Source organism: Macrobrachium nipponense, chromosome 41, assembly GCF_015104395.2.
Source record: "Macrobrachium nipponense isolate FS-2020 chromosome 41, ASM1510439v2, whole genome shotgun sequence".
NCBI lineage: Eukaryota > Metazoa > Arthropoda > Malacostraca > Decapoda > Palaemonidae > Macrobrachium > Macrobrachium nipponense.
The window spans coordinates 13,245,245-13,270,616 of record NC_061102.1 but is presented as its reverse complement, the minus strand read 5'-3'; the positions used below and the strand labels follow the sequence as shown (position 1 = coordinate 13,270,616).

At 35.5% G+C, this 25,372-nt stretch overlaps 1 protein-coding gene across 1 annotated transcript; it reads right to left on the bottom strand.

The window, feature by feature from the left end:
- On the bottom strand, positions 1–25,096 carry LOC135212521 (uncharacterized). The gene is made up of 12 exons (XM_064246043.1): positions 24,883–25,096; positions 19,819–20,127; positions 17,673–17,966; positions 14,449–14,787; positions 10,256–10,332; positions 9,302–9,515; positions 7,907–8,188; positions 6,342–6,495; positions 5,596–5,705; positions 5,143–5,227; positions 3,676–3,742; positions 1–1,822 (listed from the first exon to the last, which is right to left on the bottom strand). Exons 1-12 carry the CDS (start codon positions 24,947–24,949, stop codon positions 1,661–1,663), a joined length of 2,160 nt encoding a protein of 719 aa, XP_064102113.1. The 5' UTR covers positions 24,950–25,096; the 3' UTR covers positions 1–1,660.
- Positions 25,097–25,372: the final 276 nt, after the last annotated feature.

Sequence of the window (25,372 nt, the reverse complement as noted above, 5' to 3'; positions counted from 1 at the left end):
TTGTGTTAAATACTTTATTGCCACAGATATTAAATATTTATAAATGAGTAAGTAATGGTCAGCATGGAATACAACAGTAACATTAATTTTTGAATATGTAAAAAAAGTTTTAATATCAGTAAGGGTTATGAATTATACAAATATTTCCCATACATATAGTGCACCTTAAGAAAACTAACAAACATCAGATCTCTATTACAAATCTCAATGCTAAAAGATAGGTCTATAAATGCCAACTCATTCTTTTAAGCTAAAGATGCCACCTCTCTCTTGATAACTGAAGTTTTTTTTTTATTATATATCTGCATTTTTTTTTTTACTTATTCTCCACATTCCTCTATTTCAGTCTGCTTTGCTCCAAGTTTACAGCTATTACAGGGTATCTAGTGTTAATGACAATTGCTGACAGCATCTATATTAAGTTACAGCATTTCTAAATGCTATTTATTTTTATACATATATACACACATGTATATATATATACATTCTATATATAACTGATTCACGAATAATGTGGAATGCGATAAATCTATAAACAAAGGCAAATGCCACAAAGGAAAAGTTAAACAACTGATTGGCTGACAATCACTCCATTGATTTACTTTTCCTTTGTGGCATTCTCAGGGGAAACAGCTTGTTGGTGAATCGGGAATGAGCTCCTGTGTAGAAAATTTCCACAACTTCTAAAGCTTTACACTATATCTTCCCTGGAGGTTCATCAATAGCTTGTTGACCCATTATAATGACTGTTATTCACCTCTATCTACCTGCATTCTCACTCATTTTGGATTTTAAGTGTACTACTTTTCTATGAAGTAGAGAGTCATAAGTGTTTACAAAGAAAATGTAAAAGATTTTTTTTTTTAAGAAATGCCGCGATAAGATACACTGAGATTCATGGCTAGTGTTTTTGGGAGATCGTATCATACAATGGAAGTTATTGAGAGATGTGGCCTTGGGATAACACACTGAGAATAAAAGAATGATGGAGAAGGGTTAACTAAATGTTGTGAAGAGGTGAGGAACAGTTGGCCAAGGGAGTGATAGGCACGGAAGTAGCACCAAGAGAAAGACTAGTTTGAGACTCAGAAAATTGATGAGGGTGTGTGTAGATGGAGACCTGGACTACGTGGGTATTCAGGTAGATACTGTACAAGGATAAAACGCATATGTATCCTACAAAAGGGAAGCATGACAAGAAACGATGATGAAGTTGATATCAGATGATGCCCTGGTACATACACATGCATAGAAATGAAGCAGCGCTGTGTATTTTTCTGCTCAGGAGGTTTTAAACCACCTGTATTTGACAAGAAAAACTTACTATGTGATAACCAGTATGTACAAAACAGTTATTTATTACTAAAGTCATAATAAATAACAGATAGAATGAATTTTTATCATAACTCTAAAAATCTAACTCTGTGTGCTACATTAATTACTATTTTTATACTTTAGTTTCATTTGAAATAATTTATGACAAGGACATAAAGATTATGAGGTCCTGTTTGCCTTTCAAATAGAACAATACACAAATTTCCAGTTATTTTATACCATCATTTTGTAGAAACACCCTTGTAGGAATACTACTTAAAGTGCGCCACGAGTATGCCATACTCATGGCAAAAACAAGAGTGTTGTTTTAAGCTAGCTTGTATTTTCATGGATCTTCATGGATGAGAACTTCTCTTGTAGCCTTAGTGCTCTTGTTCTTTCCTTTACCCTTTTTTATGTCTTTTCCGTTTTTGTAGTGATGAGCATTGGAAGGTCCTGCCTCACGTTCTGGCACATACCGTGGGTAATCCCTCCAGGCATCATTCACCTACAAGATGGATTTGTGATTAGTGAGTTAACCAATACATCTCAAAGTCAGTCAGTCAATACATTTCAATGTCAGTCAATCAGAATAAATAGTGATGAAACTTTAACAGATTTACATCTAAATATTTAAATATTTATAAAAGATAGAAAATTTATAGCAAATTCATTTTAGTACAAATCCATCCTCTACTCCTATGTCCACATTTATGGTTTTAAAGTATTGCAGATACGTCAGTCTGCCAGGGGACATAAGAAAGTTAGTAGAGCCAAACACTTGCCATCACAAGCCTTAGGATCTGCCATTCGTAAGAGGGCCATAGAGTATATGCATGGTAGGCGTATAGTACATAGAAAATAAATTTTGTGTTGTGAAAATTTAAGTTGTTTCATCCTAAATTCGTTTTCCTTATATGTACATCCCAAATTGCTATTTAGGTGGGAAGGTGAGCTGTTTAATGCCCTAGAATACTGCATGGTGCTTGTAAGATTCATGTGGATAAGCTCCTGGAAATAAGCATAGATAAAGCACATAAGAGTCTCATCTTCCCCGCTTCCAAGATCAGTAAAACTTAGAATTGTTGATCTAAGTTTATGAGGTTTCTTAATGGGTGTCAGACACATTTCTTGCCCTTAACAATGGCCCTGTCTTGGTTACAGTGTTCTGTCACATATGGTCTCTTTACCTCAGTGATAATGCTGCAGTATGTAATGGTAAAGATTGTTTGCAACTACAGACCAGCCTTTTTTTGTGTGTGTGTTTGCCAGTAGTACTATCGGTATACATCTACTGTTGTTAATGTCATCCTGAAGCTGTGCCCCAGGAGAGTCATAGTCCTCTGCCATTTTCTGAATATTTGTGACTACAGCTGCTTCCAGATTCCTGGTGCTGTGTACTTGCACAGCCAGAGTCCTCCATGGAGGCTCCTGTCACTGTCCTGATTTTGTTGACCTGCAAGGTGACAGTTCTGAGCATGGGTGTGATTTTCCAAGAAAATATCTTTATTCCTTCACTTGGAGGGCAACCTGCACAGGTGCTTTCCCAAAGATCTGTGTACTGGAATTGCCTTTGTTGCTGTTCTTTCTTTACAAAGGAGTGTCTTCTAACCTGTGCAACAGTGTTTATGATTTCATGAATGGATATGAACAAGCGCTCCCTCAGCTGGGCAAGGTAGCTGCTGATGAGACTTCATGAATGTGTTAGGTGTCCTGTGAGGGCTTTGACTATATATAGTCTGATAGCAGTAACATCATTGGAGGGTGGGTACTCTTTAAATACTGCTGTAGGAGGAGAAACTATGGGACAGGATGCAGCAGAAGGCTCCAACATAGAGCAAGATTAAATGTCAAACCTCAGCTCTCTAACCTTTGCTATTATAAATATTACCGTAGTAAGATGCGAAACATTGAACACATACTAAGGGGGAAAGTATAAGAAAGGAAGAATATTGAATAATAATGGAATTTACAGATAATTTAAGTGAATGTTTAATAATACCCCAAGTAACATCAGATATCAAGCACAACTCCCAACAAATATACCGTATTATGAAAACTCACCAGTAAAATGAAAATAGAGCATCTAGATACCTTATTATGAAAGCTCACCAGTAAAAAGAAAATAGAGCACCCTTCTAGAAGTATGGGAGGCTAACTAGCTGGAAACTAGCCTTACAAGCTCACAAGAACTGAATTAGTGATTGATGAGTGCCTGAGGTTCTAGGTGGCTTTGATGTCTTTCTTCAGTTTTTCGGACAAAGTTGTAGTGTCCAGGACATTAAAGTACCATTAATGTAGGCATGTTTGAATGATGGGTGTGAGATGAAAAAATTTCTTTTATATTAGAGGTTTGCTTACCAGTATGAGAGGTTCAGCTTCTAACTCCTCAAATTGTTGATAGTGTTGCTGCTTTACTTTCTTTACCCTGAAACAAAAGATATTGTTAATGTTGCTGTAAAAATTTACATAAGCCAAATTTTTAATCCCAGATGCCCAATTAAATCCCAGTATTTTTTCCTGCTTCATTTTCATTCTTGTCTCGATGTCAGGATATATAAAAGTCTGCCTTTTCTATTGTTTTGCCTGAAAATTTTCTTATAATGCAGTGCAATACGCATTGTAAACTATGTTGAGATTCAGATGAAATAAACATCTTCGCTAGTAGAACTGTCACAAACAGCTCAGTCATGAAATATAAAAATTATGTTTACATGTTTTCATCAATTAAACCATGTTTTCTCACTAACCCCTTAATCCATTAATCATGAATAGCTTTTCTTCCGGACTGCATTGTGCATGCCTAAAACACACTCTCTCTGTCTTGTTCTTCCATGACAATCTATAACAATCACAACAGCCCAGAGTGTGGGGGAAAGGAGAGAGGCACTTGTGTTATAATTATGGGTTTATATGAAAAATGGCTTAGTTTGCAAAGCAAAAGTTTTTTTTCCAGATCTGCTCGCTATTGACAGTCTCCCGTAGAGAGTCTGTAGCCCACTACCTTCCATTCTGCAGGTCGTGGTCCTTCTCTTTTATGAACCAGGTGTCTCTCAGTCACCATGAGACTAATTTGTGTCGTACACAAAAAACTGTGAGCCTGGGAACAATCAGGATGCTGATATAGGCAAGTATAGTATATGATTGAGTTTGCGTGTAAACCTGCTTGTGTTATAAAACTTGGTTTTCATGAATTAAAATGGCTCAAAAGCTTACAACATTCCATGTAAAAATAGAAAGAATGCTCACAAATTCTCACTGAATGTGTAGGAAAAGGTGACTTCTTGACACTGTTACTATAACTTATTGGGTTGGCAGTTACAATAACATCCAGTATTTTGCAGTAGGTCAAATTTAGATTGCTTTAATTCTGTAGGGTTATGGGTAGAAAGAAAGAAGCATCTAAGTCAATCACACATATAGAAAGTAAGGAGATTGACTGTTGTGCTCTCATTTTTCATAATATTATTATTTTTATTATTGTTGTTGTTGTTGTTGTTATTATTATTATTTCTACAGGACTGAAATACATTAGCAAGTACTTAAGGGCTTTGTGAAAAACTGTACTTGAATTATTATGGTCAAGGATTAACACAGTCACAAAAGGCCCAATGTGACAATTATAACAATCTGAAAAGGAATGGTGTCTTACCCTTAAGGGGGATCTATCAACTAGGCATTCAGTGGGGCCATGCCTTATGGAAATCTCTTTCATCATCTATACTAATAGGACCAGTGTCAATTTTGGATACGTATGCACACGGTGGGTCACTGGTTTGTTTGGTATGAGCATCCATGATTCATAGTTGTCTGTCAGATAATACTTACGTAATACCAATGATAATGGCAAAAGCCAGGATCAGAAGTGAAGCTGTTACCCCCACTGCTGAAAACTTAGACTTATGGGATGGGCCTAAAAAAAAAAGATCATTGCATTAGAAGATCTTTTTATAATGTATTTTTAGGTTCATAACCTAAGTGTTAATATGTAATTACAATAAAGGGTAGAAAATTCCTGAAATTTCAGTTTGAATGAGGAATGTTCTTGAAAATTTCTCCCTAGTTTTAAAGCTTCACAGTTAAAAATGGCGTACTACTTCGTTTTAGCAAATAGCGTTGGAGTCTTCTTAATTTGACTCAACTATTGTAAATGACTGATCTTTCTCATCATTGTAATTAGTGTAAAAGTTTACTTGATAGTGTTAAATGAATTTAACCAAATCACGGAATTGTTATTGCTGAAATTGCAAACTAAAAATACACTACCAAAAATTTACTTACTTGGTTCCATATTTAGAGTCACACTGGTTATGCCTCCACATCTATCTACACTTTTGCAAGGCTGCAGCTGCACAACGTTATCATCCAGCGATTTCAGGGGCAGAGGCAACCTGTAGGAGTAGGGAAATATAATCTTTATAATGAATCTATATTCAGATGTGAATTTTATAAACAAACTTCGATATTTTAAGACATCAATCCACGTCTTTATTGAGCATCTCTGCAACCTAAAGACATTTTTACAGACGAAAGAGTCTTTCCTGAAATGTTAAGCTAATGATGTATCTAAATAAGATTGTAAAGAAGATGCTATGAAGTAACAATTCATGTTTATTTACACTTAAGTGTATAGATATATAAAAGTAATTTTCTTTTTCACATTAGTAAGAGGTGTTTTCATCTACGTACTCGTATTTGGTCTATAACCATATAAGCAGGCACCTGGACTGAGTAGCAAACGAATTAGTATTGCAATTGTTACACCCTTCTGCTGTGTAGTATTGCAGTTATAGCACCCTTTTGCTGTCATTGTTGCCGCTCCTACTTTTACCCTTAGTTTCCCCCTTCAGATTTTGTGAAAAAAGTAATCTCCTGTGAAGATGTGGGGCGATGAAGGCAAGCCACTACCAGGTCCTAAACTCTGATCCTTGGATATTCATAGTAATTCCCAGACAGCTGAGAGGAAGCAGGTTTTTATTCATATTTTTATGAAAATGCAAACTGTAGGTTTTATATCCAGTTCTTACCTTGTAGGGAGTGTAACAATAGTGCGAAACCTAAGCACTGTTAGGTTTTTGTCGGGGTATACACTTAGTAAATAGATATTGACATTTTCTGCTTCTGCCCACTTTACTGCAACTTCATCTTCATTAGAATAATCTTGCATAAGTTGGTGTACATCTGAAAAATAGAATATAAAAATTTTGAAGTTTTGTTGTTCATATAATTTTGGAATAACAGATCTCTCATCAAGATTTTGCTTGAGGATGGACAAAATTAAAGTATTTCCCAAACTTACCTGGATAGTATGGCCATGGGTGTGTGTTTTTTTAGCAGTGTGTTTTGAGTTAGGGAATAGAGGTGGTATACATAATAAGTATTGTACATTTCTCGAAGGATAGAAATGTAGAAAATGAATAATGAAATAAAAGAGTTACTGGGATGATTCAGGCAACATTTAAAAGCCTGCTGAGAGAAGGGACTAATTTGAACTTGAGGATTTTGGAAAGATTGAAGGACCAATAGAGAACATAACAGCTTGAGAGGTTAAAAGAACACCAGAGAAGTTGAGAATGGGAAAGCCCAAGGGCTATCTTGAGTAAAAAGCAGTTTAATGCCAGGGTCTTACTACACTACAGCAGTGATTCTCAGCATTTTGTATTTATGTCTTTTCAGAATCAATATTCTTTGATTGCCCCTGGCAATCACATTGAAAATAAATTTTTGCTGCTTACAAATTGGTTACAGAGACTTATCGCTAATCCAGCAAACTCCTTCCATCATATCCAGGCTGTGGACAACCTCACACAGCCTTTTCATGCTCCAACCTTACAATGCATTTTGATACTAAGGTCTCAGGGGTATTCTATCTAGCCTCTTGCAAGTCTGACCCTCCACCATTACTTACCCTTTATCTTCTGTGTCTTCATTATTACTGTCATACTTGCAGGGCATCAAAAATCTTTTATTCCATTTAAAGTTTTACCCATCCAGATAGTATGTGCATCTTTTTTAGCATATGTAATTAATGGCTTTTACAGAAAGGAATTTGTATAAAAATACAGACTAGTGTATTAAGTGCTTTTTTTTTAAACATTTACTTTATTCTTGTAGAGATTTTAGTCAAGTCTGCCGCCACTGAAAACTTTCCTTAGGTAAAGTTTGAGTGCACTCCCTGACAAAATAAATTTTCCATTTACAGTAAGCAGATGCCTTCTTTCTGTTGTCACAAAATTTATCTGAATTAGGTTTTGGTTGTATGTAAAAAGTATGATGACTATTTTAATATTTAAAAAATATTTTTCGAAAGGAATTTTTAACGGAATTAGTGAGGATTTTGTAGAAAGTTCGTTATGTAACTTATATTTCAAGATTAAAATCTGAATACGTAAGTAAATTTTCCAAAGTTTTATAGAGGTACCTTAATTGTGTTTTTGCAAGCTATCAGAAAATATTTATTCATAGTTCAGTTTACCGTTGTTATTATTTGATGAAAATATTGAAAGTGTTAAATACATAGTAATGTCTTTATTTGACAGGTAAAGAAACTAGTACATGTGCAGAAATCATAAAAATCTTGACCAAAACTCACCTCCAATTGCCTCAATTATGGTATTGGATGTTTGAACATATATCTCATCTTCATTCTGAACAAAAACCTCCAGCATTACTGGCACACCAATACTGAGATTGCTAAATTGATACTGGCAGTCTGTGTGGTTTCCAGAGCAGTAGATAGGTGGTGACTGCTGCAAAACACCCTCTTTGTGGTTTAGTGTTGCATTGTAGTGCACTGGCCACAGTGGAGGAGGCCATTCATCCCAGGAAACTGCTAGAGAATTGCTGCTGGTTTGCTGGGAGTATATGATCAGCCCTAAATGAAAGAGTAATGCAAATGTAATGTATACCTATTTATCCTTGTATTCTAGCAAAATGAAAAGGAATGCTCATCAAGTATGATTTTTTTAAAAATGCAATTATCTTAAGACAAACCTATCAGTTATCTTTGCCTGCCTCTGCAGTCAGCCAAGCTACACCATATAATGAAAACTTCCCTCATTGGCCACACATCTTGGAACCGTAGTACCAGTAACAATTGCCAGTCATTTGTGTGTTGTTGGAGCTTTCCACAAGGCTAGAGGGCCTCGTGTAAACTGATGGGTTTGTATTGTTGAGATTGGTTTTGTATTTATAACAAAATAACTTTCAATTGCTTCAGCACTAATCCCATCAATTACTTGGGTCAAGATAACTATTTAAGGCGGCAAGATTCTTTTGAATAAAAAAAAAAGTTTGGAAAAGCAAATTTTTGAGTAAGTGTATTTCAAAAACCAAAGTTTTTGAGGCTACTAAGGAATCTTATAATTGCACAGGTTCCTTTTTTTTAAAGGCCACATTTTTTAACTTTTTCTTCAATACAGCAAAATGATAAACTTTCACAAAGTACAGCAAAAGCAATAAGTGTTGAATAAGTTCAAAGTTGAAACAAATACATACATATAAATATGGCAATGGATCTGTCTTTTGAGATGATTTCTGTGGCCATTTATTTATTTATTTATTTATTTTTTGCATTTGGCAAAATTTTCACTAATTAATTAGAGAAAATATGAGATTGTAGTTCATATCTAAAACTAACATTAACTGTGATAGGGGTGTCATCCATCCAGGATGGTGACTGGAAATATACCCAAGAAATACACATATGTACATACTGTCACATATGGTACTAATGCTGACACTTTGGAAGATAATTTAAGAGAGTATTCATTATAAATTTTTTTTAATATCTTGAATGCTTTGTCAGAAAGCAGTAAAGGTGGAATGTCCAGACTTTTGAACAGAATCTCTTCAGAAACTTCAAAAGAATAGTCACCTATCCTATTTAAGAAATTATTTAGGAATTTTTTCCAAGAGTAATAAAGTTCTGGTTAGCAAAAAACATTAGAAATGATTGTTGCAGAAATATGATACTTGTACTACTTACCTTTCACAGAGGCTGTTGTGTACGTTTCTTCACTAGCACTGTGACCTTGCATTGTACGAACAGAAATATTCCAGAGGCCTGGCGGTAGTGAAATATCCTTTTTACTCTCTACTGTTTCTGCATGATTGGTATCTCCACTGATTTCTCCATGCCATTTTACCCAGAAACTAACATTTTCTTCAAGATTTTTCCAGCTGATTGAAGGTGTGTCTCCCTGTTAAAAAAAATGGGTAGAATATTTTAGGAAATTTAAGTTACTGAGTAAAGTCACTCATCAAACTTAATAGTATATGTAGGAATTGGTAACATTATGATAACTTTTCTATAGCTGTTTATGCCAAGTATGGCCTAAGACATTGTTGATGAAGACTGTAATTCAATCTACATAGTTGCTCATGAGGAATAGGTACAACAATGATGGGGGCAAAAATTTCTATACTAAATAATAGAGTGATAATAATAGCATAGATATGTAACTCCGAATAATGCTGTTAAAACTACAAATCCACTAACTACAATGCTCTTTGGTGCACATTGCATCTTTGAAAAGTAAACCTTAGTTGCCTGTCATGTCCCAAGCTTCAAGGCTCTGTGTTGAAGAACTTTAATTTTAAAATAAAGGAGTCTGGTATTCTCAACTTGGCTTGCATTTTTCATTATATAATTCTACTTTTGACTGTTTTTCATTATTTTGTTAATATTACTAATGAAACCAGCTGTTACGATGTGCCGGACAAATCAGTACGTAGTGTGGTATACCAGTAATGCAGTCTTTTTCAGCTTTTGACAATGTAGAGCAATTATTTCACTCATCAGGTTTCTGAAAACTCCGTGGTGCTGTAGGCAAAATTCATGGATCCCTGAATACATATGCGTCAATTCTGTTCCCTATTGTACTGTATAGTGATGGTAGTCGTTCACTGAACACTAAAATACCAATACAGTTATACTTACATTTTGATGCTGGTATTTATATGTGGATCCTGGGTTGTATCGAAGGTCTTTAGGTGGACTGACGAAGTGGAAGTCATCTGTAGCCAATAGGTAATAAATGGAGTCTTACTAAATTTACATGGGTTAATAGGAAATTCACTGATATTACTAAAAAGCACTCTATAAGGTAATTTTTTTAATGAGATACGACCATAGCTTTACTGAATATAAAAGCTAAAATATTCTTGATGGTATGACAAGATGAAATGGTTCAGTTCACCTCATTTCCCATGTTTATTTTGATTTTCACCTTCCTTACCCTTATTTTGTCCACCATGAGGGCCTTTTCATATTTATTTGTTCATTCTAGTTACAAAGGTAAACTGAAGGTAACATAAAAACTGAAACATGACCTTTTAATTCTGGATATTGGATATTCGGTGATTTTGTAATAAACGATGCCATTCTAGTTTCGTTAACTTCCTTCCTCCGTCATTTTGCAAATTCTTTTTTTGCCTCGTCCGATTGATTCTTTTCACCCATACTGTTTTGCTTATATATATATATTATATATATATATATATATATGTATATATATACATAGATATTATCTATATATCTATATTAATTATATATATATCTATATAATATATATCTTTTTAGTGGGTACTGATCATGTTACTGTGAATCGTTCATAGAAACGCAACAAACTTCGAACAAAGTCGGAGTCGGTGTAATATGAACAGTGTCAGGTTCAGCTGTTAGTTACTGGTCGCGTTTCGTTAACGGAGTATTAAGAACGATATTTGAAGCGATTATGAATTATATTTTATTTGAATTCGTTGCTCACTGTGCTAGATACGCGTCATTCAATGGAGCCGTAACAAAAGTATATGATATTTAGTTTTATAAATAGGCAAATCGCATACTGGATTTTTTTATGCCTACGTGAAGTCAAGTGTCATTGGTGTGCTTAGCGATTTGTAATGTGATGAAAAACCTGGATGATTTGAGTACAACGTGATAATTCCTACATTTTCTGTGCATTCTAAGCTGTTGTGAAAGATTCCGCCGGAAAAAGCGAAAAGGTAAGGAAAGCTTTATATAGTAATATCAGGCTTTGGTCTGGAGTGAATTGGTCAACCAAGTCTCGTGGTGGTTTAATTTCAAATATTAGTACTAGGTATAAAGGAGGGCCGCACGAATGTATATCGGCTTTTAATATAATTTTTAGGTTAAATAAAATGTAGAAAAATATTTTTATGATGCATAGCAGGTGAGATTGTTTGAGAAGTAATATGAGAATTATTCAGATGCTTTTGTCAATGTTTTTATTTCATTCTTGAGGGAATGGTACTAAACATGGCATCCCTCGATGCTTCGGTGGTCGGCGTGAAATCGAACTAAAGATTGCAAAATTCTCATTATTGCAGTAATTTTTTCATATTATTTTACCAATACTGCATTATATACACCATTTCGATATTGTTTGTCCAAAAATTATAATATAGGATATCTTCGTGTTGCTTTTTCCGTTTACATATATTTAGTAGGTAGGCCTATGTTTGGTATGATGGATAAACTAGTGGATGTTAATTTACAAAACACCCAAACCGCTATTTGAGCTTTATTACTATGCAAAATGTCCAGTAGGCTATACAACTTCACTTGCTATGTGGTATATAGGCTATACGTCTAGCCCTACACTGCAAACTAGTACTACACCCCCCTTCTGGTTTGGTAACTACCTAACAGTTTACGTGCAAAATGGGTGCCGTGTTTAGTACTAACCCCTTGGGAATGAACGCAAAACCAGAAGCGAAAGACAGTAAATATCTCAATTAAAACACAAGATACACAAAGAGAAAAAAGGTGGTACTGTACCTAAATATAGGTATTTGTCGCCGACTGGCAGAGACTAAAAAAAAAAAACTGTTTTTTTCCTTCTCTCCACCAGCGTGTGTTGTTTGCGTATGGTAACACTGCGTCCCGGGCTTTAGATAGTTACATTCAGCTTACATTCAACAATAATAATAACCTTATTTCGAATATTAACGGTGTAATTCGCATACTGTAAATTATTAAAACACTTTTCAGTTGCAAATGTACACCCAGATATCCTTTTATTTACCTAAAACTTACACAAAACGTAACTATTTAAAGCCCGGGACGCAGTGTTACCATACGAAAACACCACAGGTGGATGGACAGATGGAAAAAAACAGAGTATAGGCTGCAGTAGGTAGTAGTAGTACCTAGTGGTTAGTTGTACTCAGGGGGGAGATTTTGAAGTGTATTTTCATTTCCCAAGGCTAGTAATCAATCTGGTATTGATTTATTTGATTGGATATACTGAATTGTTAAACGGGGATGCATAACCTTAATAACTGGTAAAGTTTTACGTTAAACCATTAGTACTATCTATATTTATAGAATCTGGGAGTGGATGGATGTTTGAAGATTGCCTCAAAATTTCCTTAGTGGAATTAGCTGTTGATAGGATCTCTAGTGAACCAAGACCTATTGTGTCTAGAGTTCCACAGGGTAGTGTTCTTGGTCCACTTTTATTTTTAGTCTATATAAGTGATAAGGTTGATGGCCTGGAAGACAAGGTGGTACCTTATGCCAATGATGCAACACTTGTGGGGTAGTAAAGTCTCCATTTACAAGAAATGAAACTGCCCTTAACCTCAATCAGGACATGAATTGAATGGTGTAATATGAGGCTGAACTCTAGTGAAACAAAAACACTGTTGGTCAGCAGATCTTGTACAGGTTTAACACCCCATCTCCTTCAGATGGATGGAAGCCTGTGAATGAGTCTGAAGCTTTAACCATTCTAGGTGTAAAATTTGACTCTCATCTTACATTTTAGAAACCTCTAATGGAAGCCTAATCATCGAAAGCAAGCCTGATAACACTGAATCCAATTCACAATGAAGGCCTTGAACTATGTTCAGGAACCTTTACATCATCACCAACCTCAGCTTTACTAGAATGTGATGAACTACCACTGTCTCTCCATAGAGTTTGTAACAGTGAAGAGAGCTCTTGAGAATTCAGACGAGTAATTCTACAACCAAAAATTATTTGAATTAGGAGATATGTTTATTTTATAAATAATCATTCACCACCTTTCCCTGTTAGAGCTAGAATATTGTTTGAGTCTCGGAATATAAATATGCAATTGCCCTAAATAGTAAAATTACCTCCTCCTTGGACTATGAATAAAATAAGAATTTGCATTAAAAATATTCATCAAAAAGTTACTCATATATCCCAGAACACCATAGACAACATACAATAGAACACATAACCCAAAAAGGTCCACATTTCGCAATATACACAGATGGATCTAAATCTCAAAATTGAGTGGGATATGCTGCAGTATCCCAAGACAAAACATGCCGGTTCTCTCCAACTGATAATGCCTCAGTATTTACAGCATTTCTATATTTTTCCCATTAAACAACTTTTAGAGTAATATCTTAATTTGTTGTATAATGTTATTTTTTGGTTTGTATCTTTGAATAGCTTCTATGGCACATCTGGAGTTCATGGAAATCACAAAATTGTTACATGAGATCACTTTATTTATATAATTAAAGTGACCTCATATAATTATAATTATTAATTATATGATAATTATATAATTAAAGTGACCTCATGTAACAGTTTTGTGATTTTCAGTGACTCCAGATGTGCCCTGGAAGCTATTTAAAGATACAAACCAAAAAATAACATTACAACAAATTAAGATATTACTCTACAAGTTGTTTAATGGGAAAAATATAGGAATATGTTGGATCCTTGCACACGTAGGGATCAAGGGAAATGAAGACTTGATAAAACAGCTAAAGAAGCAACTCATTTAACAAGAGCAAATATAAATATCCCTATTAATGACTATGTAACACAAAAAAAATCTCTTAAACACAAGCTAGTTTATTAACCCACATAACTCCAGTTCTAGTGCCAAGTCATTACGTGCCAACATTCAGAAATGAAATAAATTCAGCCCAAGTTCTGTGGCAAACGTTTTCCATTTATAATTATTAGAAATTAGGATCTTTTTTTCTACCTTCAATTAACTCTCAGACCTAGTGGAATATTTGTGTGCCAACCAGCACTGTACTTAATTAGTAGCTATTCTTTTTTATTTTACCCCAAAATAGTTAGGATGATAAAAACCGAATAAACATAGCAATCCTTACCTAAAATAATAGTGTCACAGCTGCTACCACGGGCAACATTGTTGGTTATTGCTGTCACACAGACTGTGTAGTTTCCTCCTATCCACAGTTCTTTGATTTCAGTGCTTGAGACTGAATTGTCTAAAAACTTGCTGTCACAGTAGAAACCTCTCAGACTAAATGGGTTTTGTACGTCTAATTCACCTTCTTTTAAAAAAAAAGCATTCATACTCCAGGCGACTACATATGTTAGGTCACTGTTCTCAGTGTCTTCATCTGGGTGACGCCATTTGATAAAGATAGATGATTTAGATGTGGCCATCGCCTTCAGATCCTTGACCGGTGACGGAATAGCCATAACTGAAAAAAAATGAAAGAGGACTTGTATGTAAGAGCTATCATAGCTATTAAAAAATATTTAAGAAAAATACATTATCTAACATTGCAGTTGTACTTGACATAAATGCAAAAGTCTTCCCAATGTGTTTTCCATGGGTAACATGAAAAGAGAAGGATAAGCAGGAACCTTTGACTTCACTGAAGGGATCCCCTGTCATTTATGTGAAAGTGGAAATTATAAAATAGATTTGGTTAATTCATTCTTTAGTGACCACGACCAGTATCTTAAGAGAGGAATTTGCACAATGAGAATATTTCATAAGGGTGTGAGTATAGTCACATTTACAGAAAAAACTTAAATTAATGAAAGTACCCACTTACCTATTTGTTGTTTAAAAGTTGTATTAACTGTCATTATTTTTTTTTCTGAATTTCAGTTCTCACCATTACAACCTACTATATATTATATTGTGCAGTACATAAAAATATATATGAATTGGTTAATTATTAAGTTGTTGACAATACCATATCCATACAAATTGAAGAAGGGGTTGTAATACAAAAGAGTAACATATTTGAAAGCTGTTTTGTTTTTATGAGAATGAAGCCCATCACCATTTATGTAATGCTTGCTACAGTATGGAAACAGTCATTGAAACTTGGTAATGAGGTGGTTAATTGGTGGCTGGCAGGAGAGTTTGACAACACTGCTAGCTTATCTGTGAGCAATTTGTCACCCTTTCTTTGACTGTAGTTGAGTCAAGAAATCTCCATTTTTGCGTGGTCAGGGTTCATAAGTGGGTTGTGAAGGTGGATTTTACAATATTTTTATTGGTCTTGTGTTTGTTTGTAGAAGAATACAAGTCTTTTAATTTTGATATACCTTTGGTGGAAGCTGGTTTGGTTGTCGAGGTTATCTATCAAGTTAGTCAACTGGTAGCCCGTGAATGATGGAGTTGTGTGGACCACCCTCTCACATGGAAATCCGTGTCCACATTTTCTTCCACCACCTTGCTGCTTACATGTACTATTGGTTGTTCATTAGTTCTGTTTTTCCAGTTTTAAGTATACGTTGAATTGAAGAGTTGATGCTTTGGCTTGTTTGTTTCTGATGTTGAGTATGCAATTCTTAGAATAATGATGCCAGATAATTCTTATAGGAAGAGTGATTGGTATGTATAGACGTTCAGGGCACAAATGAGTAAAGTGGTAGATTCATGTTGTTTTTGTCTGTTGACCATCATTAAAATTTGGTTGTCTGCGGCTTGCAGGAATGTATGCAGTTTTTTAACTGAAGTGAGTGTCTGTTGGTGTCTTTCATGGTTGCCTGCCAGTTGAAGAAGCATTGGCTAAGGAAGAGGTTGATGGTCCTGTCACTGTCTTCAGGGGTAATATGCCTCTGTACTCCATTTCCTGGTTCTTTTCCTGCCATGACCCCTGCTGTTGTTATTGAGATGGTGTCCACCATTCTTCCCTTACTAGTTGCAGACTGTACAACAATCCACTGGAATCTCTTTGGCTTATACCGGGACTAAGAGTATACAATAGTTTCCACCTCTTAGTCTTAAAAGCTAAGGAGTGGCTCTTTCACATATCTTGGTGCAGAACTGTTTATTTCTGCTGGGTTCCCCTCTCATATGGATATTTGGGCGATGAGGTAGTGGACAGAAAAGTGAAAGAAACGAAAGAAACCACTTTAAATTATCATGTTTTATAAAGTGTCCTCCACTCTTATATGAAAAGACTTCTGTCATACATTTTAAGGAATGGGCAAATACCCAGTAATAAATATTATTACCAAAGCATAGGAACAATATTAGGCCATGGCCTAGAAGTCTTTCAAGCAAAGAAGCATTAAGGTAGTTTTATCACGTGTGCAGTGCTTCTGCTGGTATAATGCCATTCTTATCATAACTGCCTCTGTCCTCTGCTACTTACCTACTTACCACTTGCCTACACTCTGAGATATCCTGAGGAGACGAAGAAGCTACTGAAGGTAACATGACTTTCTCCCATCACAAAAGGAGACCCTTCCCTCTATAGTACCTTCTTGGAACATTTGGCTTTGTTCAGAAGTTCCCCACTTACTTGGGTCTCATTGGATCCCATTGTTCTGCTTGGCTTCCCCCTCTGAACTATGGTGTACTACAGTTCTGGATGTTCTTGTGTTTCCTGTTGTTCTTACTGTAGCTGCTCTGGCATCTTCTGCTCCTGTCCCTGAGGAGATGTCTGCCTTGACCTTGTCCTTAGGAAGTGGACAGAGACACCCACGATCATGGGAGGCCAGAGAAACACCTTCTTGCTTCATCTTCCTCATCATTTTCCTCCTCATCCCCTCCCTCATGTTGAATCTGTGGGAGTAGGCTTTGAAGGGTACCATCCACAAAAATGCCTAGAAGTCTTTTTGGGATTGTCACCCCTCTGTTGGAAGTGACGGCATCCTAGCGCTTGTTCATGGGGGGAGGCAGTCATTGGCAGTGCATGCGGGTTAGTGCACTAGCTTGCATGTGTTTAATCTCATAGAATGTGACTGCTCAGTTTGGTCCAAAGTGTTTGACCCCATTTGTGTGACCCCCCAGTCACCTGCATGCTTAATCTGAAGAGGAAGACTGAGCTTGACTTTCCTTGTGTATGTTTCTTTGGAAGTCTGCACGTACGTAGAGTACAGGCTCTCATAGTATGTCAGGCACAAGAGTATCTAAGAACACTTGTTTCATTCTGGCTTCAGCAGGTCACCAAATGCAGTAATTGTCTGCTTGGTAAATCAAATTTTTTCACTTTGTGTTTTTCTGTTCTCCAGCTTTGCTTTCTTATATATTTTATTTACCACATGATTTGATATTTACATAATATTTTAGCTTACTTATAAGTAAAGAATGTTTAAATATAAATATATATATACTCACCTCCATAATTCTGGATATCAACTATGTCACTGCAATATGTGTTGCTGGTGTAGTTTGGATTGTCATAAATAAAGGCCAGAACACAAACACTGTGCTTTCCAAATGCTGGGTTTTGGAATGTGTATGTGCTATGATCTTTATTTCGACTTTGAAGCGTAATAGTCTTAGACTGTGTAGTTGCACGGAGAGTGAGGTTGTAGCTATATGCTAAGTCATAGTTGTCAACGATGTTCCACATTGTGAAAATGAATGATGTCGTAGCAATTACTCGAATCGTTGGTTGTTGTAGAGGGACTGGAAGAAATTGTTTGTTTAATTATACACTGATTAGTGTATTTTTATACTATATAAAGGGCATGGGGCAAATATTTTGATTATAGAATATCCTACCCATATGATGGATACTGTACTGTAGTATCCCTTTGTAAGGTAACCGTCATTAAACAAATCTTAAAGTTATCTTTAGTTGAATTAGATTGAAAAGATTTGAAGATGAAAAATATTTCTAAACGTGTTTAGTTATACACTACTAAACTATTTTAATTGGTAACTGTCATTAAAGCAACTTTTTTTTTATAGTACTACAGTATTTATTTTACATGTCTAAGTGATTCAGCTTGTAAAATAGTATGGAATAAGTTTCACGATTTGATTCAGCAGTATGTTTAAAGTAAGTATAGTTACAAAAATACCTCCCTTGTAGAGAAGTTAGTATCCAATCACATATTACAATCTTAAGCAAAAATCTGCAACATGAACTGGAGAGTAATGAGCTAAGGAAAAATTTAAATTGAATCCCTTTATCATTATTTTATAAAATGTTGGCATCAGTAGACAAATACATTTTTAGTACATGGAGCCTTAAGTGATAAATGGCAGACCTTTCAGAAGCGATGCAAACAGTATGAATGTTTTCAGAACTTGTTATGCTGTTACAAAAGGGAAACGTTGGAATTGCTGAGATAAGAGATACTAGATGTTATTAGTTATTCTGCCCCAGCTCAGTATATGTGACCACAAAGCTGGTAGTTGTTGTGGGGGGGGGGGGGGATAGATTGTCCTTTCAGCCTCTCACCTTGGACACAGACATTTTGGGATTCTTGGGATTGCAGTAGAGGTTTATAGCTTAAGTTTCTGATTCCATCAGAACAGTTCCAGTCCTGTTCTTTGAGACAAAATCTCCCGCATTTATATTAGATATACAAACCTGTTCTTGTTAAAAAAATCCACAATTATATATTAAAAAATGTACAATGTTGAACCTTGGCAACGTTGTAGTTAATAATGGCAAAATACCTCCCAATCCCCTGTCATTAACCCATGCATTTATTTCTTCAGCTACAGAGGCAAATGTGAGGATGGTTGAGTTTGGGATTATGATAAAAGAACAGGTTTGTTAAGAAATTCACAGTCTCATGAAAACAAATTGTTAAATAATATATTTCTATGTAAAAATAGAACAAAGACTTTCGACCTTATCAGTGTAACGTTAAAATGACATATTAACGTTACACTGATGAGGAACGGTGTTCGAAAGTCTTTGTTCTATTTTTACATAGAAATATATTATTTATTAATTTGTTTTCACGAGACTGTGAATTTCTTAACAAACCTGTTCTTTTATCATAATCCCAAACTCAACCATCCTCACATTTGCCTCTGTAGCTGAAGAAATAAATGAATGGGTTAATGACAGGGGATTGGGTGGTATTTTGCCATTATTAACTACAACGTTGCCAAGGTTCAATATCTGAACCAGCTGTCACCAAATACCATCCAATAAAAGACATGTGGTTTGTATACCTATGAAAAGGGCATATTAACTTTAATATGCAACATGGAGAAATTATTCTGATCTGAGCATAAAATTTTCACTCTCACAGGAAAAAATATATATGACTATGTACACAAGCAGATACAGTATAGTAAAAAGTAACTAATTTTGGGGATCCAGATCAGCACAAGAATCAAGAAAATTTTGATTGGATACTAATACCTTTTGTAACTGATTGTGACATATGTTATCATCCAACAGTGCATATATCTGTCATCAAATTTTATATGCTTAATGAAAGGTAGTTATTTGCAATGATAATTTCTCCCTTCATTTGCCTTATTAATGTTAAAATTTACATTCAGTACTTACAGATATAGCTCCATTGTTTCTTTCCCTCTGCTAGTATAATTCCCTCTGAAGTTTGGTATAGCACTGTAATGAACAATGTTCGGAAGCCATTCAACTGATATTTTTGTTGACTGATGATACACGTTTCATTCCCTGTTGTGTCCAGTGAGGCAGATGTTGTATTTTCCAAAGTAGTATTTATCAGGTCTTGCAGTATGGTGATGAGAGTGTAGGTGTTGTCCATGAAAGTTTCATTTTGCTCAGAGGACACATTGGTGCAAACAATGATGTGGTCATCCCAGTACATAGACACGCTGGTAATATTCATTGCTGGAAAAAAGAATGCATATTATCAGGACAAGATATTAGTCATCAGGCTCTTAATACTACAGTATTTGCTTAGCTGGGTTAGCAGGCATCACTTGTGCTTTAGTGAAACCTACTTTTAATGTCTAACAGGTATAAGAGTAACTGCAGTAGGTGGCATGCTGCATTCTAGTTTTAGTCTCTCTCTCTCTCTCTCTCTTTCTGTTCACTTGAATGTTGCCGTTGTTGTTGTTAAACTAATCATTAACTAAGCAAATAATAGCTACTAATAATAATTTATTCAAAGAAAACAGTACTCTGTTATTCATAGCTATCCATGGAGGGGGGCACATGATCAGGTTCGAGAGATGAACATCCTGCCTGCATCCTGGTATTTGTAACGATGTTTTCTCTTACAGTTTAACAACTGTTGTTCAGTTTTGTGTTTATTTTGTGTTTTTTCAAGTTATCCAGTATTTTACGGGCCAGCATCAAAATATTTTCTAAAGTTTTGCTGCTTAGGGACTTAAGTTCTGCGGAAGCTTTTGCTCAGTGCACGTGTGCACAAGGAGAATATATAGCAAAGAATCGAAGTCGGTTGATTATCTTTTCTTATGCTGAAAGTTTGGTATCAGATAGTGTATCAGAAATCGGAGAAGGCCGTGTTCGAATGTCGTATCAGCTAGTTGTTTGCGCATGTTTGACATGTATCTAGATTGTTGTCTGCTGAGGACCACTGTAACCTATCTTGTAACGTGTTGTTTGGTTTGATCGAAATTCGAGATTATCTGGCAGACTTTGGACTTTGACATTCAGCACACTGGATGAGAGCGAAATGATGTTCATTATTTAAGAAGGGAAAGTGCAAAGACGTCGCCACATTCCGATCACGACCTGGGTTTCTGTGGGCGTTAAAGGGGAAAATATCCTTGCTTTTCCCATCAAGAATGGAATCTGACGAAGCGATATATATATATATAATATATATTATATATATATATATATATATATATATATATATATATATATATATATATATATAAATATATTGTGTGTGTGTGTATGTATGTATCTTTTTCCTTTTATCTTCGCAAGAAGGTCGAGGTTTACCTGAAAAGAGAAAACTGGGATCACTCTTCTTCTGAACGGCTTTAATTTTCACCAAGGTCCTGAGGATGTACTAATATTTGGGTTTTTGTTTTCACTTTCAGACACTTTGGGGGTCGCGTCAGTCATCCAGTGAATCTAATAATTATAGAAATCGCAAGCAATATCGTCTTACCTTTCTTAATTAAGATTGGCTCAAAGCTTGTTGAAGACTCTTAGAAATTTTTGGTTATCGTAAAAAAAATTAACTGTAGGTGTTAGACAGAATATAGGCCAAAGGCCAATCGCTGGGACCTCTTGACGTCATTCAGCGCTGAAACGGAAATTGACAGTAAAAAGTTTTGAAAGATGTAGCAGGAGGAAAAACCTCTCAGTCACACTACGAAAACTGTTAGGAGAGGATGGAAAGGAAGCTAGAAGAAAGAGACTATATGGCCTTTATAGAAGAGGTAGGATGGAATTAGCATTTTTAGATCCTACAAGAATGTGTAGTGGTCATTGGAAAATGCCGGAAGAAATGAGAGATTTTTTCTTTGGTCATTACTGTAAGCATTACTTGAGTCTATTTGCAGTGTGCCTTTGGCCCCTAGATGCAACCCATTTCGTTCCTTTTACTGCACCTCCATTCATATTCTCTTACATCTTACTCTCTGCCCTCTCCTGACAGTTGATTTATAGTGGAACTACGAGGTTTTCCTCCTGTTACACCTTTCAGACCTGTTACTGTCAATTTCCGTTTCAGCGCTGAATGACCTCATAGGTTCCAGTGCTTGGCCTTTGGCCTAAATTCTATATTCAGTTCGATTCATGGAGAAAGAATGATCTGGAAAAGTCGAATTAGGATACCAAGTTTGTCAGTCAGTGGTGGTTTATTTGTTACCTAAATTATTAGAGGCTGATGAAAATTAAGGTTATGTCCTCTTGAGTTTTATATAATCTTTGATGCCAGTGGCCTTGTTTGCCATGATGGTTGATTTGGAGTGCTGATAAATAAGATGATGATAAAACCTTAGGTATAGTGTTGATGGCCAAAATTTCAGCATGTGGGTCTTCCCCTCCTTCCCTTTGTTAAATTTCGTTCTTTATATATATATATATATATATATATATTATATATAAAGAACTATAAACATAATAAATGTTTTCGAAAACGCCTATTTAAAAAAAAAGTACATAACTTACTAGAAACAATATTCCATTAGACGACTGCATTACACATATGAAAGAGATAAGATAATTGAACACAAGAGAAAAATAAAAAAAGCTGATGAAGTAATGAAAAACAAATGAGCGTTTGCACATAAAAACAACATCATGTCAGTACACACACACACACACACACACACACACATATATATATATATATATATATATATATATATATATAGATATATATAATATTATATATATATATATTATAGATATATATATATATATTATAGATATATATTATATATATATATATATATCTATCTATCTATCTATATATATATATATAGTATATATATATATATATATATATATGTGTGTGTGTGTGTGTGCGTGTGTGTGTACTGACATGATGTTGTTTTTATGTGCAAACGCTCATTTGTTTTTCATTACTTCATCAGCTTTTTTTATTTTTCTCTTGTGTTCAATTATCTTATCTCTTTCATATGTGTAATGCAGTCGTCTAATGGAATATTGTTTCTAGTAAGTTATGTACTTTTTTTTTAAATAGGCGTTTTCGAAAACATTTATTATGTTTATAGTTAAATTTTTATGTTACAATATAGTTCTTGCGTTTTCCTTATTGCAGTCACATTGTTTTAGTTGTAGGGACACGGTAGCCTGCCGTACCAATAGCCCCCACTTTTCGTTTGAAATGAAAGCACTAATGATGAAAGCACGAATGAGTCGGGTCCATGACATGAAACTGCCCTATTGAACGCATATTTGGATTCTTCCGACCTGCTTTCGTAAAAAAAAAAAAAAAAAAAAAAAAAAACAAAAAAAAAAGAGGAGAAATAGCTAGATGTTCATGAAGACTTCGATTACTAACATGAGATTGAATGATACAAACAAGGGCTGGCAACGTCTCTTACAAGGCCCATGTTTCATTTTGGTGGTTCGACTTTGGTCTTGTTCACGAAAAAATCGAATGCACAGACTTTGGTCTTGTTCACGGAAAACCGAATGAACAGTACCTTCACCAGCCCACCTTCAAGTATCACTCCTTAAGTAACTGCGTATGTTGAGCAATATTTTTGAGTAGATTTGCATAAAATTCACGTTCATAGACTTCAAGTAAACCTTTCGTTTTGTTGCGGTGGTGGAATAATTTCCATATGTTGGCTTTTGAAGTGATTTTGATATCTTGTGAAGGCAAGGATAGTTTGTTGTAGGTCATATTCAAGATGTGTTTTTCCGTTATAAAAAAATCCTTTTCTTTCTGTCTCTCACTAAACCTTTTTGATAAAAAATTTGGGAAAATCGTGATGTAAATCCTCTATATTTAACGTATTAATATCGAGAGTGTGAAAGTTTTGAGGCTTTGAAACATGACCGTAAAAGAGGAATAAGAGTATACGAGAAAAGGGAGATGGGGCTGGTAAGTTCGACATTAGAACCTCGATTGTATTAGTAGTTCCAAACCTTCTTGTCGTTTTGTGCAGGGCAAGGGTGGGTAGTGGCGCTGCCAAATCAAACTTTCTCAATCAATTTATTTAGTATTTGAAAGCACCACAGTCCTAAACAATGCTAAAATAATCATTGCCAGATTTTCTTTTTATCATATCAAAACATTTCGTAACATTTTACACTGAGCAACGACGTAAACAAAGCGGACGTGTGTTTCCTCATGTTATTCACGTGAATACATTGATATACTTTTTCGGACGGAACTTATTGCAGAGTAAACTATCTTGAAAAACCTTTCTTAACAAATTCTTGTGAGCTGGTTGAATGTTTTGTTTTCACTTATGGTATATACACTTTTTCGTTTATTTATTTATTTATTTTTTCTAGCAAGAGCCATGGGATATGGGACACTGGTGATTGGACCTTTAAGGAAATTTTAGTTGTTTCTTCAAAACCGGTTGTGCAGCAGTGTGAGTCGAACGCCAGGGCCTATATTTAACTGTTTGGCAATGTTATGTTTCTACTCTTCATCTGAGGTCATATTTTCACGTTCGTTTATGACTATACAGATTTCTAACCAGTTTTGGAAATGCTCTTCGAGGATTCACAACAATAACACATGCAAAGGCGTTGATGTTAAGAATGAAAGTTACGATGGTTTCTACATTGGTAAACTTTTGGAAGCGTAGGTACGCCATTGTTTTCTAAAGCGCACACATCATCCTTTCCTCTAAATGGATAATGCTAACGGTGTGTGGAACAAAGAGTCTTATAATATAGTAGCTTAGACTACATCATTTACAAGAAGTGTTTTCGCCGTCTATAGGCCATTCATCACCTCTCAATAAAGTGATCCTCGGGCATTCCATTGAGGGGTCAGAAGTTCACTCTCGACGTGGTTCGGAAGTCACTTAGAGCCGTTGGTCCCGTTGGCGAATAACCACTGGTTCCATGCAACGTAAAAACACCATACAAACAAATAAACCTCTCAATAAATTAATCTAAGCTAAATGATAATAACTGTAATTGAACTGGTCATTTCGTACTCCTCACCTTGGGTCGCAGCCGCAAAACTCCAGAAGGCAACCAGCAACGCAACGCTCGCCCGTAATTTCACCATGTTAAAAAAAAAAAAAAGAAAAAAAAAGACAAGAAAAGAAAAATAAGTCGTTGGAACTCGATTGTTTTAATTATACTCCCACCTCCGACTCTGTTCGGTCTTGGCCTCGTGGTCACTTCGGAATGACTGACGGAGTGACGGTGCATATGATTTGTCCCCGAGATTTGCCTTCTGATAATCCGTGGATTTAACGTAGGGGATGGTCGGCCCCCCTCACCCGGCTCCCCCCATCCCCCATCCCCCACCGAACACAGACACTCTCTCTCTCTCTCTCTCTCTCTTTCTCTCTCTCATCAGTAGGGTTTATCAGTTCTGGTTTTATCTTCTACTACGATAAGCTGACTAGAAAAAATACAATTTTGTTCTCTTAATAAATGGATCCATTGTATTATTGCTTTCGTAATTTCGCAATAGCATCCTGGT